Source organism: Molossus molossus, unplaced genomic scaffold (assembly GCF_014108415.1).
Source record: "Molossus molossus isolate mMolMol1 unplaced genomic scaffold, mMolMol1.p scaffold_m16_p_5, whole genome shotgun sequence".
NCBI classification, from domain to species: Eukaryota; Metazoa; Chordata; class Mammalia; order Chiroptera; family Molossidae; genus Molossus; species Molossus molossus.
In genome coordinates, this window is record NW_023425388.1 from 115,247,010 (window position 1) to 115,264,858 (window position 17,849).

Here is a 17,849-nt window from a genome sequence, read left to right on the forward strand (position 1 = left end):
GGTGAAGTGCTTATTCAAATATTTTGCTCACTTTTTCTATTGGATTGTGTGGTTTCCTATTATTGAGTTTTGAGCTTTTTTATTATTCTGTATACAAATCCCTTATTTATGTGTGGTTTGCCTATATTTGATCTCAGTCTGTGACTTGTCTTTTATCTTTTAACTGTCATTTGAGGACAGAAGTCCTTAACATTGTAGTCGAATTTGTCAAAATTTTCTTTTGTGGATGTTGCTTTTGGCATTTGGTTCTAGCACCGTGGACTCCCTTTTTATTCTTACAAGCACAGTCATTCATAGTGAACATCTTCTGCATGTGCCCACCCAGTGTGCTCAGTGATTGAGCACTGACCCTGCACCAAGAGGGTGCTGGTTGAATTCCTGGTCAGGGCACCTGCCCATGTCGGGGCTCAGTTCCCAGTGAGGGGCATGCAGGAGGCAGCCGGTCGATGTTTCTCTCTCATCAAGGTTTCTCTCTGTCCCCCTTTTCCTTTCTCTAAAATTCAATAAATCATATTAAAAAGAAAATGTTTGTATGTTATCTGGCATTTCTGAATATTTGTAGTAGAGGTGTTCTGTATTTGCCAGAATTGAAAGTGCAGTGCCTAATACGTGTATATTTGAAAACTTCTTTTGTTTATAACTTAACAGGAATTTCAACTCTGCCATTCTTCTTGATCCTCATTGTAACTATAGTTTACCATTTGTATTTTTTCAAACAAATATATGTTATTTATAATGTTTCTGCCAGTAAATTAAAGATAATGTAGGTGAATGAATAAAACTTGAAAGGATAATTTAATGGGGGTAATTAATCACTAATGTAGTTTAATGCCATTAGAATTTAAGTAAATTGATTTTCAGCAGCTATCCAGAAACTTAAAAGATATTTGCTATTATAATGGCCATTTCCTGTTCCCATGTTTAAGATTTGATTCCTTTTTTCCCTTTTATTTTTAGATCACAAAATTTTTCCAGGATAGACATAGAGCTAGAAGAAACAGACTTCATAAAGATCAACTTAAGAAACTCCCTATACATAAGTTCAAAAAAGGTGAGTGAATATCTTTATGTTCTAATAATTACCCTTATTTTATTTAAGAATTTGTAGTGACCCCCAGCGTGGATGCCCTGGGAGCTCACTCTTCCCAGGCTCTGTGCAGGTGGGTCGGGGAGCACAGGGCTCTGCCCGATGCTGTACAGTCCCTCCCACGTGGTTGGAGAGAGAGGCGGGCCTGGGGTCTGCGCCTGCGTGTTCCTACAGCTTCTCAGAGTCCTGTGGACAAGGACTGAGGAGAAAACCATGCAGGAAACGTCTAGGGAAAAAAAAAAAAAGAATTTGTGGTGACCACACTCTTAGTACTACCTTTTGAGTCTGTGCCACATACTGTGCCTCACATTCAGCTGGTAAAGAATGAGTGGATGAGGGAAATGTCCTGTGCTGTACCCCAGTGAAGGCAAGTAGGGTACGTTGTCTGCAGAGAATTTAAAAACAGCAGTGACACTGGCCAGATGCTTTTATTATCACCACGTGCCAGCAGTTGTAAACATCGGTGGATCAGATCCTCCTCTGCTCCCACCGGCCTCCCTCTCGCACCGCACCCCGCTGCGTTAACACTGCGTTAGCGGACACGTGGGCAGCTGCCGTGTGCCGTTCCGTTTTACATGTATTCTCTCATGACGTTTCCACGTTTCCGGGAAGTGGATACGATAATGGGCATTAGAGGTGAAGAACGAGAGGGTCAGAGAGGGAAAAACTAATGTCACAGCCGGTACCGACAGAGCTGGAGGGTGTGGTCGATATTACAACCAGTGGAGCTTCTCCTACCATTAGAGGTTATTGATTATCTTGAGCAGTTTTGACATAGTAGTCAGGCCTAAAACTTGATTTTGGTGGGTTTAAGAGTAAGTGGAAGGAGAGAGATTGGAGACAGTAACTACAGACAACTTTTTCAAGAAAATTAACTGCAAAGGGGAGCCAAGAAATGGGGTAGTAGCTGGTGGGGGAGTTGGGTCAAGAGATAGCAGCACGCTGCAGAGGATGCTGGTGACACAGGGGAGTGGCTGTGACAGTGCCTTGAGAGAGGAGGAGGGGTGGGGTCCGGTGCAGTCGGCGCACTGCCCAGCAGAGCACGGAGCTAAGGCCAGGTGAAAGATTGGGTGCAGAGCCCCAGTAGATGGGTATTTAGGTGGAGAGTCCGTGGAAGTGTTCTTTACTCCATCTTTCTCAGTGAGGTAGGAAACAACCATAGCCGAGGGTGAGGACAGGACGGGGGAGGCTGGGGTGTGAGAACAGAAAGTTACAATGTATCGTTCTCGGAGAGGAGGCAGGCAGATGGACTGTAACGTGGTTGCCTGGCACACTGAACCTCCCTTTCAGGGTATTGGTTATGAACCAGACAGCGTCAGTGACACTCCGTGGCCACGTTGATCTGTATGGAGTGGTGTGCCCTCAACATCCCTGTTTGCTAAAAACGTGAAGTATGACATATATTCAGAAAAGTGCATGACATGCATTTCTGGAACCATCCAGTTCAGGAAATAGAACAGGACTAGCACCCCGGAAACCACTGTGCCCCTTCTAGATCATAATCCTCTTCCTCACTGGAAGTGGTCACTGTGCTGGCTTATGGTGATCATTTCACTGCCTTTCTCTGAAGTTGACAGCCTCTGCATGCGTCCCCAGGCAGTATGCTTTCCTTTTCCTGTTTTGAATTGCATTTGTTTTATCCTGTCTCCTTTTTTAGTAACAGATTTTTTGATGAAATTAATTATAGCACGTATAATACACAGTTCACTCAATTGTATTCCATTGTATAAATATATTAATTTATCCATTTTGCTATTAATAAACATTTTTTTCTTTTGTTTTGAGTTTAGGGCTATTACAGACCACATTCTTAAGAACATTTTTACATTGTGGTTTATTTGAACGTTACTTTCGTTAGGGTGTCTACCTAGAAGTAGATTAGCTGGGTCATAGGATATGCTTATCTTCAGTTTTATTTCCAAAGTAATGGTGGTACCAGTTTATACTCCCACCAACAGTGTATAGGAGTTCCTGTTGTCCAACATATTTATACCAATATTTTATAAAGATATCTCATAGTAGTTTTTTTGTTTTTTGTTAGTCCTTATCCCAGGATATTTTTCCATCGATTTTCAGACAGAGCAGAAGGGAGGGAAGGAGAGAGAGAGAATGAGAAAGAGAGAAACATCTGTGTGAGAGAGACACATCAGTTGGTTGTCTCCCAAATGACCCTAACCAGGGCCAGCGATGAAACCTGCAACCCAGGTACGTGCCTCTGCAAGGAATCTAACCACTGAGCAAGCCCGCCTAGAGCTCTCATAGTAGTTTTAATTTACATTTCTCTCCTCCCAATGAGGTTAAGTACCTGTATTTTTATTTACCAGTTTGATTTCCACTTTCATGCCATGTTTCTGTAAGGTTATCCTCTCCCCCTCTTTTCCATATGTAGGGAGGGATTCTTTATATATTCCCACAACTCCCACCCCGGAGGTGTGGTCTATGGGGAATTGGTTCTTCACTGATTTGATGTGTTTTAACCGTCCTCTTGTTTGTGGCTTATTTTTTCACAGGACTAAATTTCATGTCTTTTATGGCAGTGTTCTTGCATGTTTTCAAAGAACTTATTTCTCACCCCAGGATCATATAACTATTACAGTGTCTTCTGAAAGCTTTATAGCTTTGCCTCTCACGTTTGGGTATGAATTCACCTGAACTGACTCTGTTCAATGGCCCATTTACGGTGTTTATAGTTTGATATTTTACATAAGGATATCCAGTTGTCTCAGCTAACTGTTAAAAAGACTGTTATGTTCTGCAGTCTCACCTCTGATACAGTCAAGTGTCCGGGTAGGTGTGCATGTGTTTCCAGACTTGCTGCTCTTACTGTGTACCCTTGTCATACTGCTCCACTTCCTGTAGGCTCAGGTGAGTCGTGGTCCCTGTGACAGCTGTGCTGCCACCTCGTCCTTCAACAGTCTTAGCTATTCTTACACTCGGTACTTCTGTGCAAAATTAAAACCAGCTTGTCCAGGCCACCCCAGCTCCAAACACATGTACACAGTTATTGTACAGTTTGTAGTACAATATGCATAACATAAAATTGACCATTTTAACCATTTTAAGTGTGCGGTTCAGTGCCATTGAGTACATTCACGTGGTTCTGCAGCCATCACCAGCATCCATCTCCAGAACTTTCTCATCTTCCCAAACTGAAACTTTACCTAGTAACCCACAGCTGCCCATCCCCCCCCCCCCCCCCCCACCAGTCCCTGCAACTACCATTCTCCCTTGTCTCTGAATTGGATGGTTCTGGGTACCCATATAAATGGGATATAAGTGACCAGCCTTTTTCACTTGGTATAATGTTCTCACGCTTCATTCACTGTTGTAGCGTGTGGTAGGATTCCCTTCCTTTTTAAGGCTGAATAATATTCAAAATACTCTCCTTATATGCCATTGTTTATCCATCATCTGGCAGTGGGCACTTGGGTTGCTTTCTCCTGTTGGCTGTGGTGAGTGAGCTGCTGTGAGCACGGCTGCACAGATGCCTGTGTGACTTCGGCTTTCACGTCCTGGGTCTGCACCCAGAGTGGAATTGCTAGATCACGGGGTACCCGGTTTAAGTTTTGAGGAACGCGCACCCTTTTCCACAGTGGCTCTGTCACTTCACGTTTCTACCAGCAGGGGGCTGGGGTCCCGTTCCTCCTCATCCTTGCCCACATTTGTCTTTTTCTGTTTTTCAAATAGTAGCCGCCCTAATGGATGGGCTGTGGTGTCTCACGTGGTTTTGGTTTGCATTTCCCTTGGGAGGAGTGATTTTGAGCAGCTTTTCGGGTGCTTATTGGTCATTTGTCCGTGTTCTATGGAGAAATGTCCGTAAAGGTCCTAGGCCTTCTTCTTTAACTTTTGGGGAAATAATTTCAAACTTTCAAAAAACAAAACAAAACTGCTTCAAAGTTAAAAACTTTTATTTTGAGAAAGACCGTTAAGAGGACAAAACCTTTGCATGAACAGTACAAAAAACACCATAACCCTTTTACCCGGATTCAACTCCTACCTTCTAGATTCATTTCCGTAGGGCTCATAACAAAGGTCACAAATGAGGTGGTTCAAACAACAGAGACTCATTTCCTCACATGCTTACAAACTAGATTTCCCAAATCAAGATGTTGGCAAGAATGTTTCCTTCCGAAGGCGCCGACGCTTCTTCCTGCCGCGTCCGTCCCGGGGGTCTCCGGGGGTTGCTGGGGGACGCCGGGGGTCGCTGGGGGTCGCCGGGGGTCGCTGGGGGTTTGCTGGGGGTCGCCGGGGGTCGCTGGGGGTTTGCTGGGGGTCGCTGGGGGTTGCCGGGGGTCGCTGGGGGTCGCCGGGGTTCGCTGGGGGTTGCCGGGGGTCGCTGGGGGTTGCTGGGGGTCGCTGAGGGTCGCTGGGGGTTGCCGGGGGTCGCTGGGGGTCGCCGGGGTTCGCTGGGGGTCGCCGGGGGTCGCCGGGGTTCGCCGGGGGTTGCCGGGGGTCGCCGGGGGTCGCCGGGGTTCGCTGGGGTTCGCCGGGGTTCGCTGGGGGTCGCCGGGGGTCGCCGGGGGTCGCTGGGGTTCGCTGGGGGTTGCCGGGGGTCGCTGGGGGTTGCCGGGGGTCGCTGAGGGTCGCTGGGGGTTGCCGGGGGTCGCTGGGGGTTGCCGGGGTTTGCTGGGGGTCGCTGGGGGTTTCTGGGGGTCGCCGGGGGTCGCTGGGGGTTTGCTGGGGGTCGCTGGGGGTCTCCGGGGGTTGCCGGGGGTCGCTGGGGGTCGCCGGGGGTCGCTGGGGTTTGCTGGGGGTTGCCGGGGGTCGCTGGGGGTTGCCAGGGGTTTGCTGGGGGTCGCCGGGGGTTGCTGGGGGTCGCCGGGGGTTGCCGGGGGTCGCTGGGGGTTGCCGGGGATCGCTGGGGGTTTCCGGGGGTCGCTGGGGGTCGCCGGGGATTCTGGGGGTCGCCGGGGGTCGCCGGGGTGTTGCTGGGTGTCGCCGGGGGTTGCCGGCAGCCCTCGCTGGGCCTGGGCTTCGGCAGCGCCAGCCGCCCGCCCCGTCCTCCCGCCCCGTCCTCCGCGTGTCCAAGTTCCCTCTCTGAGCTCCCCAACCCAGGGCCACCTCATCTTCATTGATTATGTCTGGGAAACCCATATCCAAGTGCGGTGACTCTCAGGTTCTGGGTGGACGTGAACTTGCAGAGGCCACAGCTGCATCACTTGCGCTCTCCCTCTATGCATGTGTGTGTGTATGGAACTTTCACCTGATGGATTTGGAGTAAGCTGCAACATGATCCTTATCTCTAAATATTTTCATGTATATTTCTTAAGAATAACATTTTTTTACTGTGTTCATTGATGTCACCAAATTTAGGAAGTTTGTTGATGGACTATTTTAATCTAATTCGTTGTCCCAGTTTGTCCATTGTTCCAAAGGTGCCTTTAAGTATTTGTTTCTTCCAGCGCAGTAGTCAGTCTAGTATCACCTTGGCATGCAGTTATATTTGTTTGGGTTTCTTTAATTGGACTTGTTAGCATTTCCTTGTCTTTCATGACATTGACATTTTGAATAACACATTGCCCCAGACTTGTTTAAAAAAACTTGGTTTTTAATTAATAGATTTTAGTTTTAGAGCATTTTAAGTTTATAGAAAAATTGAGTAGAAAGTATAGAGATCTCCCATATGCCCCTCCCTTCTTACAGTTTCCCCTAATATTATCTTTCATTTGTGTGCTTCATTAGTTACAAACGATGAATACATATTGGTACATTTTCTTTCATTCATAGGTTGCCTTTTCTTTCTTTTTTTTTTTTTTTTTTATCCTCACCCGAGGACATTTTTCCGATTTTTGTACAGACAGAGTGGGGGGGAGAGAGAGGAAGAGAGAGAGAGGGAAACATCGATGTAAAAGGGACACATCGAGTGGCTGCCACCCGCACGACCAACCAGGGCCGGGGACAAACTGCAACCGAGGTACATGCCCCTAGCGGGAACCGAACCCGGGTCTCTCCAGACCACAGGCCAGCACTCTAACCGCTGAGCCAAACTGGCCAGGGCCATAGGTTGCCTTTTCACTCTGTGTTTTGTTTGTTTGTTTTTGACACACAGAAGTTTTAAAGTTCAGTGTAATTGTTATGTTTTTATTTTGTCTGTTCTTTGTTTTGTTGACTACACTTTGGGTACCATATCCGAGGAAGCACTGCGAGTCCAGTGACCTGAAGCTGGTCCCGTTTTCTCCTAGCAGCTCAATAGTTGTAGGCGTTGTATTTAGATCTTTAATCTATTTTGAGTTCATTTTTGTAAATGGGTCTAGTTGTATTCTTTTGATGCTGGTCTCATAGAATGAGTTTGGGAGTATTTCCTCCTTTTTAATTCTTTGGAAGAGTTTGAGACACAGTGGTGCTCATTCTTTCTTAAGCTTTCGGTGTAATTCACCAGCTAAGCTATCGGATCCTGGGTTTCTTTGTGGGAGGTTTTTTGATTGCTACGTCAGTCTCTTCACGAGTTACAGTGCGTGTTCAGATTTTTTTATTTCTTCATAATTCAGTCTTGGTAGGTTTAATGATTCTAGAACTTTATCAGTATTTCCTTAGTGATCTAATTGTTTGGCATATAATTGCTCATAGAAGTCTCTCTTAATCCATATTTTTGTGACATCAGTTGTAATGTCTCCTTTTTCATTTATAGTTTTAGCTATGAGTTGTCTCTCTTAGTTATTCTAGCTAATGGTTTGTTATTTTGCTGATCTTTCAGTAAACCAACTTTTAATTTCATTGATTTTTTTTCCTATTTTATTTATTTCTGCTCTAATTTTTAATATTTCCCTTCTGCTAACTTTGGGTTTAGTTTGTTCTTCCATTTCTAGTCCTTGAGGTGTTAAGTTGTGGTTTGAGATCTTTCTTCTTTAAATATAAGCATTCACTGCTGTAAACTTCCCTTAATACTACTTTTGCTGTAGCCTGTAAATTTTAGTATGTCATGTGTTTATTTTCATTTGTCTGCAGATAATTTCTAAATTTTTTAATGATTCCTTTTTTAAACCATTAGTTATTTAAGAGTGCATTATCCATTTTTGTGGATTTTCCTGTTTTCCTTCTGTTAGTTTCCAGTTTCATTCCCTTGTGTTGAAGAAGGTAGTTGGTGTTATTTCAGACTTCTTAAATTTGTTAATATTTGTTTTGTGGCCTGATGTGTGGTCTGCCTTGGAGAATGTTCCATGTGCTCTGGAGAAGAATGTGTATTCCGCTGTGGCTGCGTCGAGGGCCTGTGCAGGGGAAGTTTCCCCCGACGCTGTTTGCATGTTTCTCCCTTCAGTCTGGCAGTGTCTGCTCCGTGTCTGGTGTGTTCTGATGATGGTTGTGTATATATTTATAATCGGTGTAACTTCCCGGCTAACTGACCCTTTATTATTATATCGTGTCTTTATCTCTCATGACAGTTTTATCTTAAATTACATTTTATCTGAGATAAGTGTTTACACTCCTCTCTGTAGGTTCCCACTGGCATGGAATATATTTTTACACCCTTTCGTTTCCACCCTACATATGTCCTTAGACGTAAAATGAATCTTGTAAATAACATATAGTTGGATCTTGTTTTTTGTTTTTGTGGGGTTTTTTTTTCAATTTATTCAGCCAATCCGTACCTTTTAATTGGTGCATTTAATCCATTTACATTTAAAGTATTTACTATTGCCATGTGGTTATTTTCTGTCTTGTAGCTTTTTTGTCTCTCTTCTCTTGCTGTCTTTGTGTTTTGCTGATCTTTTTGTAGTGACATGTCTTGATTTCCTTCTCATTTGCCTCTGTGTATACTGCTTTGACATTTTCTTTGTGGCTCCCGTTGCAATTACATAAAACATCTTCAAGTTACACAATCTATTTTAAATTCATAGCCTCAATCATATACAGAAACTACACTTTTACATCTTTGCTTCCTCTCATTTTGTTATTGATTATACATGTTGTTTTTATATTGCATATATCTATTAACATCAATTTGTATATAATTACTTTTCTTTAAAAAAATTGTATACAAGATTTATATGTGATTTACTCACCTAAACTTCAATACTATAGGATTTCATATTTGTCCATATGTTTAATTTAAGAGGGAATTTCTTATTTTCATATGGTTTTGCATTGTTATTTATTTTCCTTTTGCTTCAACTTGTGACTATTCAACATTTCTTGTAGCATCAGACCAGTGATGATGAACTGTTTTGTTTTTTAATCTGGCAAAGTCTGGATATAGTATTGTTTGGCAGTTAGTTTCATTCAGTTTTTCCTTCTAGCCTGCAAAGTTTCTACTGACAAATCTAGTTCTAACAGGAGTTCCTTCATATGTAATGAGTTGCTTTTCTTTTGTTACTTTCAGTGTTCTTTATGTGTGATTTTGGACAATTTGATTATGATGTGTCTTGGTGTAGGCCTCTTTAAGCTTATCCTAGTTAGAATTTCACTCATCATATTTGGGGAAATTTCTGCCATAATTTCTTCAGAGAGGTTCTCTGCCGCCTTCTCTTCCTTTTCCCTCCAGGGCTACCGTAGTCATAGTCACGTGTCGTTAAGCTTGATGGTGTCCTATAGGTTCTCTTCGCTTGCTTTTCATTTTATTTTATTTTATTATGCTTTATTTTTACTCCTCTGCCTTGATAATTTCAAAAGCTCTCTCTACAAATTTGCTGATTCTTTCTTCTTCTTGGCAAGGTCTACTGTTGAATCCCTCTTTTAACTATTTCAATTCCGGTGTTGTATTTTTCGGTTCCAGAATTTGTTTGGTTCTTCTTTATAGTGTCTGCCTCTTTGTTGATATTATTTTATGCATAATTTTCCTGATTTTTATTATCTGTGCTCTATTTTAATTCATTGAGGATTCTTTTGACAGTACTTTTATTTCTTTCTTCCTGTTACCCCACCCCACCCCCTTTGGCAACCATCCGCTAGTTCTCTAAATCTGTGGATCTGTTGGTTTTGTTTTATTCATTTATTTTGTATATCTATTTATAGATTCCATATACAAGTGAAATCATACAGTATTTCTTTTTCTATGACTTATTTCACTTAGCATAATTCCCATTAGGTCCATCCATCTTTTCTCAAATGGTAAGATTTCAATTTTTTTTTATTTTTTATTACTGAATAATATTCCATTGTGGGTACTCGCCTCTTCTCACAACCACACCAAATTTACAACTAAACTACAGAACAACCATCATCAGAACCACCTGACATCGAGCTGAATGGAAGTCCTACGACTACAAAAGATAAAGAAGAAGCCACATCGAGACTGTCTCCAGCATGGGGGAGGCAGCTTGAAAGACACCAGAGACATACGGGGAAAACTGAGCTGTTTGGCTTCAGGGCGAGAGCTGGGCAGGCTTCCTTCCGGACAGACGTGCTGGCGGAGGCTGTTGTCACTTTGGTGAGCCCTTCTGCTACGAACCGGCAGGTGGACGCCATATTGGGGACTCCAGCAACCTGGCTCACACTGTTTCCCCCACCCTGGTGGTTCCCTGAGGCCTTACCCCACCAACTTTTGGGCCCACCCAAGCCGTTTCTGGTAGCTTTACCATAGGGTTAGCCAGTCTTGGCTACCACCTCAGATTTTCCTAAATTCTCTCAAACAAGCAGCATCTGGTCTCAATACTTGGATAAAGCAAGACAGACACCATTCTTTTGGGTAGGCCCTCTAAAATTCTGACCTTGGACATACATTCTGCACCTTTTCATATTGGGGTAGAAGACAGGACTTGGAAATTTCCTCCCAAATGTGCCATTTCTCTGATGAGTAATGACAATGAGTATCTTTTCATGTCTGTTGGCCATTTTTACGTCCTCTTTGGAGAAGTGTCTATTCAGGTTCTTTGCTCATTTTTTTAATTGGATTATTTGTCTTTTTGGTTTTGAGTATTATAAGTTCTATAAGTTCTTTATAAAGTTTGGATAGTAACCCTTTATCAAATATATTGTTGATGAATATGCTCGCCCATTCATTGGTTTTTCTTTTAATTTTGTTGATGTTTTCCTTTGCTGTGCAAAACCTGTATGGTGTGATGTAATCCCATATGTTTATTTTTTCCTTTGTTTCCCTCTTCTGAGGAGATATATCAGAAAAAATCTTGCTACAAGTAATGTCTGAGATTTTAACTGCCTATGTTGTCTTCTAGGAGTTAATGGTTTCATGTCTAACATGTAAGGCCTTCATCCATTTTGAGTTGATATTTGTGTGTGGTGTAAGAAGCTGCTCTAGTTTCATTTTGTCTGCAACTTTCCCAACACCATTTATTGAATAGACTGTCTACCCATTGTATGTTTTCGCCTCTTTTGTCAAATATTAATTGACCCTAAAGGTGTGGGTTTATTTCTGGGCTCTCTGTTCTATTGCATTGATCTATGTCTTTTTTATTTTTGTGGGTTTTGTTTTTTTTATCCTCACTTGAGGACATTTTTCCATTTTTTGTTCAGTTAGAGTGGGAGAGAGAGAGAGGAAGAGAGAGAGAGAAACATCACCGTGAAAGAGACACATCGAGTGACTGCCTCCTGCATGACCCAAGCAGGGCCGAGGACAAACTGCAACCGAGTTATGTGCCCGGGAACTGAACCCGAGTCTCTCTGGACCGCAGGCTGACCCTCTAACCGCTGAGCCAAACCGGCCAGGGCTATTTTTATGTTTCATTGATTTTTTTTTTTTTTTTTTAGTGAGAGATAGAAACATTGATGTGAGAGAGAAACATTGATCGGGTGCCTTCTGCATGCCCCTAATGGGGATCGAGCCTACAACCCGGGCATGTGCCTTGACCAGAATCGAACTGGGACCTCTCAGTTCATGAGACAATGGTCAAGCCACTGAGCCACACCAGCCAGGCAATCTGTGTGTGTGTGTGTGTGTGTGTGTGTTTTATGCCAGTACCATGCTGTTTTGATTACTATGGCCTTGTAGTATAGTTTGATATCAGGTATCATTGATTCCTCTAGTTTTGTTCTTCTTTGTCAAGATGGCTGTGGCTGTTCGGGGTCTTTTGTCATTCCCTATAAATTTTGGAATATTTATTCTAGTTCTGTGAAATACACCACTGGTATCTTGATAGTAATTGCATTGAATCTATAGATTGCTTTGGGTAGTATGAACATTTTTATGATATTAATTCTTTTTATCCATGAACATGGTATTTGCTTCCACTTATTTGTATCTTCTTCAGTTTCTTTCTTTAGTGTCTTAAAATATTACAGGCACGCGCCCTGGCCAGTTTGGCTCAGCGGTTAGAGCATCAGCCTGCGGTCCACAGAGACCCGGGTTCGGTTCCCGCTAAGGGCATGTACGTTGGCTGCAGTTTGTGCCCGGCCCTGGTTGGGTTGTGTGGGTGGCGGCCACTCGATGTGTCCCTTTCACATCGATGTTTCTCTCTCTTCCTCTCTCTCCTTCCCACTCTGTCTGAGTAAAAAATGGGAAAATGTCCACGGGTGAGGATTAAAAAATAAATAAATAAAAAATAAATAAATAAAAAAATAAAATATTACAAGCACGGGATTTTTACGTCCTTTGTTAAATGTATTCCTAGGTATTTTTTTTCCATGCAATTGTAAATGGGATTGTTTTCTTTCTGATCATTATTGATGTATAAAAATTATCTGGCCCTGGCCCATGTGGTTCAGTGGTTAGAGTGTTGGCTTGTGCACCAAAGGATTGTGGGTTTGATTCCTGGTCAGTTGCACATATCTGGGTTGTAGGTTTGATCCCCAACCCCAGTTGGGGCATGTGCAACCAATTGATGTGTCTCTTTCTCACATAGTTGCTTCTCTCTCTCTCTCTCTTTTTCTCCACCTCCCTCCCTTCCATGCTCTCTAAAAAAAGAAAAATTAGTCAATAGAAGAAGTATCCTCAGGTGAGGATTAACAACAACAAAAAAAATGCAAATGGAAAAATATCCATTTCTGGATATTAATTGTGTACCCTGCTACTTTACTGAACTCTTTTATCAGTTCTAGTAGTTTTTTGGTGGAATCTTTAGAGGTTTCTATATGTAGTGTCATGTTGTCTGCCAATAATGACAGTTTTACTTCTTCCTTTCCAACTTGAATGCCTTTTATTTCTCCTTCTTGTCTGCTTGCTGGGGCTAGTATTTCCAGTAGCAGGTTGAATAAAAGTGGTGTTAGTGGGCATCCTTATCTTATTCCTGATTTTAAGGGAAATGCTTGTAGTTTTTCCCACTATTATGTTGGCTCTGGGTTTGTCATATACCGCCTCTTTTATGTTGAGGTATGTTTTCTCTCTTCCAATTTGTGAGACTTTTTATCACAAGTGGGTGCTGGATTTTATCAAATGCTTTTTCTGCATTTATTAATATGATCATGCAATTATTTATCCTTCATTTTGTGTGGTGCCTGTCACGTTTATTGTTCTGCAGATATTGTACCAAACTTGCAATCTCCTGAAATAAATCCCACTTGAACATGGTGTATGATCTTTTTAATGTATTTTTGCATTTGGTTTCTTTCTTTTTTTTTAATCCTCACCCGAGGATATTTTTTCCCTTTTTTTTTGTACAGATAGAGTGGGAGGGAGAGAGAGACAGAAACATCGATGTGAAGGGACACATCGAGTGGCTGCCACCCGCACGACCAACCAGGGCCGGGGACGAACTGCAACCGAAGTACGTGCCCTTAGCGGGAACCGAACCCGGGTCTCTGTGGACCGCAGGCTGATACTCTAACCGCTGAACCAAACCGGCCAGGGCTGCATTTGGTTTCTTTATATTTTAGCATCTATGTTCATTAAGGATATTGGCCTGTAATTTCTTTCTTTGTAGTGTCTCTATCTGGTTTTGAAATTAGGATAATGCTGGCCTTGCAAATGGGCTTGGGAGTCTTCCCTGCTTTTAACTTTTTTGGAATATTTTGAGAAGTATAAGTGTTACTTTTCCTTTGAATGTTTGGAAAAATTTACCCATGAAGCCATCTAGTCCGGGACTTTTGTTGTTTGGGAGGTTTGGCTTACTGCTTCTATTTCATTAGTTGTAATCTGTTTATTCATGTTTTTCTGATTCTTTCTGATTCAGTTTTGAAAGATTGTATGTTTCTAGGAATTTATCCATTTCATTCAGATTTCCAATTTTTTGGCATATAGTTGTTCATAACAAGTTCTCACAATCCTTTGTATTACTTTGGTGTTATTTGTTACATGCCCTCTTAATTTCCAGTTGTATTTATTTGGGTCCTTTCTCTCTCTCTCTCTCTTTTTTTTATCCTCACTCGAGGACATTTTTTTATATTTTGTTCAGATAGAGTGAGGGAGAGAGAGAGAAACATTGACGTGAAAGGGACACATCAAGTTGTTGCCACCCACACGACCCAACCAGGGCCGGGGACAAACTGCAACCGAAATACATGCCCTTAGCGGGAACCGAACCCAGGTGTCTCCAGACCGCAGGCCGACGCTCTAACCACCGGCCAGGGCTTATTTATTTATTTTTGATGAGTCTGATTAAAGGTTTGTCATTCTTTTTTATTTTTCCAAAGAATCAGCTCTTGGTTTCATTGATCTTTTGTATTGTTTTTGTTTGTTTGTTGTTTTTTAGTGTCTATGGCATTTATTTCTGCTCTGATTCTTATTATTTTCTTTTCTTCTACTCACTTTGGGTGGTGTTTGTTGTTCTTTTTCCAGTTCCTGTTAAGTGTAAAGTTAGATGGAGATTTTTCTTGTTTCTTGAGATAGGCCTGTAATGCTGTTAATTTCCTTTAGTCCTGTCACTGTGTCCCATGGATTTGGGGTTGCTGTGTTCTCCATTTTCATTTGTTTCAAGATATCTTTAGATGTCTTCCTTGATCTCATAGTTAAGCCATTCATTGTTTAATAACGTTATTTAGCATCCATGTCTTTATGTGTTTTTCAATTTTGTGATTAATTTCTGGTTTCTTAGTGTTATGGTCAAGGAAGATGCCTGATATGATTTCAGTGTTCTTAAATTTATTGAGACTTGTTTTGTGTCCTAAATATGGCCTATCCTAGAAAATGTTCATGTGCACTTGAAAAGAACATACATTCTGATGCTCTGAAGATGTCAATTCCATCTGATCTAGTGTGTAATTTAAGGCTGCTGTTACCTTGGTGATTTTTGTCTTTAAGATCTAACCACTGATGTCAGTGGGTATTAAAATCTCCTACTATAACTATATTACTGTCTATCTCTTCATTTATGTCCATCAAGAATTTCTTTATATATATATATGGTGTGTCAATATTTACAAGGTTTATATCCTCTTAATGGATTGCTCCCTTTATCATTGTATAATATCCTTTTTTATCTCTTACTATAGCTTTTGTCTTAGTCTGTTTTGTCATATATATGTATAGTTACCCCAGATTTTTGTTCCTTTCCATGTGCATGAAATATTTTTTTCATCCCTCTATTTTTTTTTGTTGTTGTTGATCCTCACCTGAGGATATTTTTTCTATTGATTTTTAGGGAGTGGAAGGGAGGGGGGGTTAGGGTTAGGGTTATGGAGTGAGAGAAACATCAGTGTGACAGAGACATATTGATTGGTGCCTCCCACATGCTCCCAACTGGGACACATACTGCAGCTCAGGTGTGTGCCCTTTACCAGGAATCGAACCTGCAACCCTTAGGTGCACAGGTTGACACTGTAACCATTGAGCTACACCAGCCAGGGCATCCATCCCTTTACTTTTAATCTCTGTGCATCTTCTGTTTTAAGGTGGGGCTCTTGGAGAGAGCATATATATAGGTCTTGTTTTTTTATTCATTCAGCTACCCTATACCTTTTGATTGGAGCATTTTAGCCATTGCCATTTAAAGTGATTATCGGTAGGTATGTATTTATTTTTGTTTTATTCTTTTAACTATGTTCCTCTGTTAGACCCTTTAATATTTCTTATAATACTGGTTTGTTAGTTGCAAACTCTTTTAGCTTTTTTTTTTTAAATCTGGGAAGCTCTTTATTTCTGTTTCAATTGTAAATGATAGCCTTATTGGATAAAGTAGTCTTGATTGAAGGTCCTTGCTTTTGATCACTTGGAATATTTTATTCTAATCCCTTCTGGCTTGAAATGTTTCTGATGAGAAATCAGCTGACAGTCTAGTGGGAGCTCTGTTGTGGGAAACTGTCTTTCTCTTGTTGCTTTTAAGATTCTCCTACCATTTTAATTATGATGTGTCTTGATGTGGATCTCTTTGGGTGTATCTTGTTTGCAACTCTCTATGCTTACTGGACTTGTGCATCTTTTTCCTTTACCATGTTAGGGAAATTTTCAGTCATTATTTCTTCAAATAGGTTATTGATCCCTTGCTTTCTCCCTTTTTCTGGTATCTCTATGATGTGGATGTTGTTACACTTCATGTTGTCCCAAAGGTCCCTTAAGCTATCATTTTAAAAAATTGTTTTCTTTTTGCTGCTCTGATTGGCTGGTTTCTGCTATCTTGTCTTCCAAATAGCTGATTTGATCCTCTGATTCATCTAACCTACTTTTTATTCCTTTATAGTGTATTCTTCATTTCAGATGTTGTATTCTTTGTTTTTGACTCATTCTTTTTATGGTTTCTGTGTCCTTTTTCATGCTGTTGTAGATATTACTAAGTTCCTTGAGCATCCTAATAACTATTGCTTTGAATTCTATAGTTAATCTATAAACTTCCTGCCTCCATTTCATTTAGCTCTTTTTCTGGTGATTTCTCCTGTTCTTTCATTTAGGGCATGTTTTTTTGTCTCCTTTTTTTGGTTGCCACTTTGTGTTTGTTTCTATGTATTAGGTAGATCTGCTCTGACTCCCAGTGTTGGTAGGGTGTCCTTATGTAGTAAGTGTCACCTGAGACCTAGTGGCACATCTCCTTGATCACCTGGGCTGGGTGCTCCAGGAATGCCCCTTGTGTGGATTATGTGGGCCCTCCTGTTGTAATTAAGCCTTGATTGCTGTTGGGTCATTCGTGTGAGGTCAACCCTCAGGCTGCTGACTGATGATCAACCCTGAGCACAGTGTACAGCTGCTGTGCAGGTGCTGACTACATTAAGTGGAATTTTGCCTCAGTAGGGTCTGGAGCCTGCTGAGGTCCCCTTTGGGCATGCCACGGGTGAAGCTAATAGGGTTCTGCTCTGGTGTCTGGAGCTGCCACTGCGTGCATTTGGTCTGGGGCCTCCTGGGAGGGAATCTGGTGCTGGCCAGTGTCAGCCGCTGCCTGTGCCTGGCCTGGCTGTGTTCAAGGACCAACTGTGCGGAAGGCCGGCTTGTACCGCATGGGCCCAGGGGCAGGTTAGCGAAAGCCCCGGCGCCCTGAGATCTGCCTCACCTGCCTGCTGGTTAAGTCCATTCACTGAAGGATCCTCAGGTGGTACTCGAGTTGCATGAGGGAGGTTCTCAGAGAGTCACCAGATCGATACAGGTGGGACTTGGTGCCAGAGCTGGTCTGCGACCCTCAGCAGGTGTCCTGAGTGGGCCAGATCTTGCTGCCGCCCGCTGTGCTCACTCGCCTTTGTGAGCACGTGGTCCTGGAGAGTTGGCAGGGGGAGGCCAGCAGCGTGTATCAGTCCACACAGACCAGGGTTCGGCTGTGTGAGGGGTGGGCCCCCACTGCGTGGGCCTGTCTTAGCCGCACAGCTCAGTCTGTCTGAGTCTGCCAGGAGCTTCCCCTCCGCCAGATGGGGCTGCCACCGTCGGAGGGTGGCTAGTGGGCCGCCTGAGGGAGGAGTGCCAGCCAAGCTGGGGGATGTGGCCCCCCAGAGACGCAGACCCTCCGTCCCCGATTCTGCCTAGACTTCGGACGCAGAGCCACCAGGTGTCGGTGGGGGTGGGGCTGCTGGGTCTCCCATC

At 42.6% G+C, this 17,849-nt stretch overlaps 1 protein-coding gene and 1 non-coding gene across 6 annotated transcripts in view; both read left to right on the forward strand.

The window, feature by feature from the left end:
• Positions 1 to 17,849, forward strand: part of RNF13 (ring finger protein 13) — a 133,648-nt gene that overhangs the window by 102,770 nt on the left and 13,029 nt on the right. For all 5 annotated transcript variants that reach the window (XM_036242884.1, XM_036242883.1, XM_036242885.1 and 2 more), the window contains one exon: positions 958 to 1,051. In XM_036242884.1, the coding sequence (XP_036098777.1) occupies positions 958 to 1,051 (94 nt within the window). The remainder of the gene's footprint in view (positions 1 to 957; positions 1,052 to 17,849) is intronic.
• LOC118617978 lies at positions 1,115 to 1,315 on the forward strand. The gene has a single exon (XR_004956925.1). It is a non-coding gene; the product is annotated as a small nucleolar RNA SNORA73 family (small nucleolar RNA).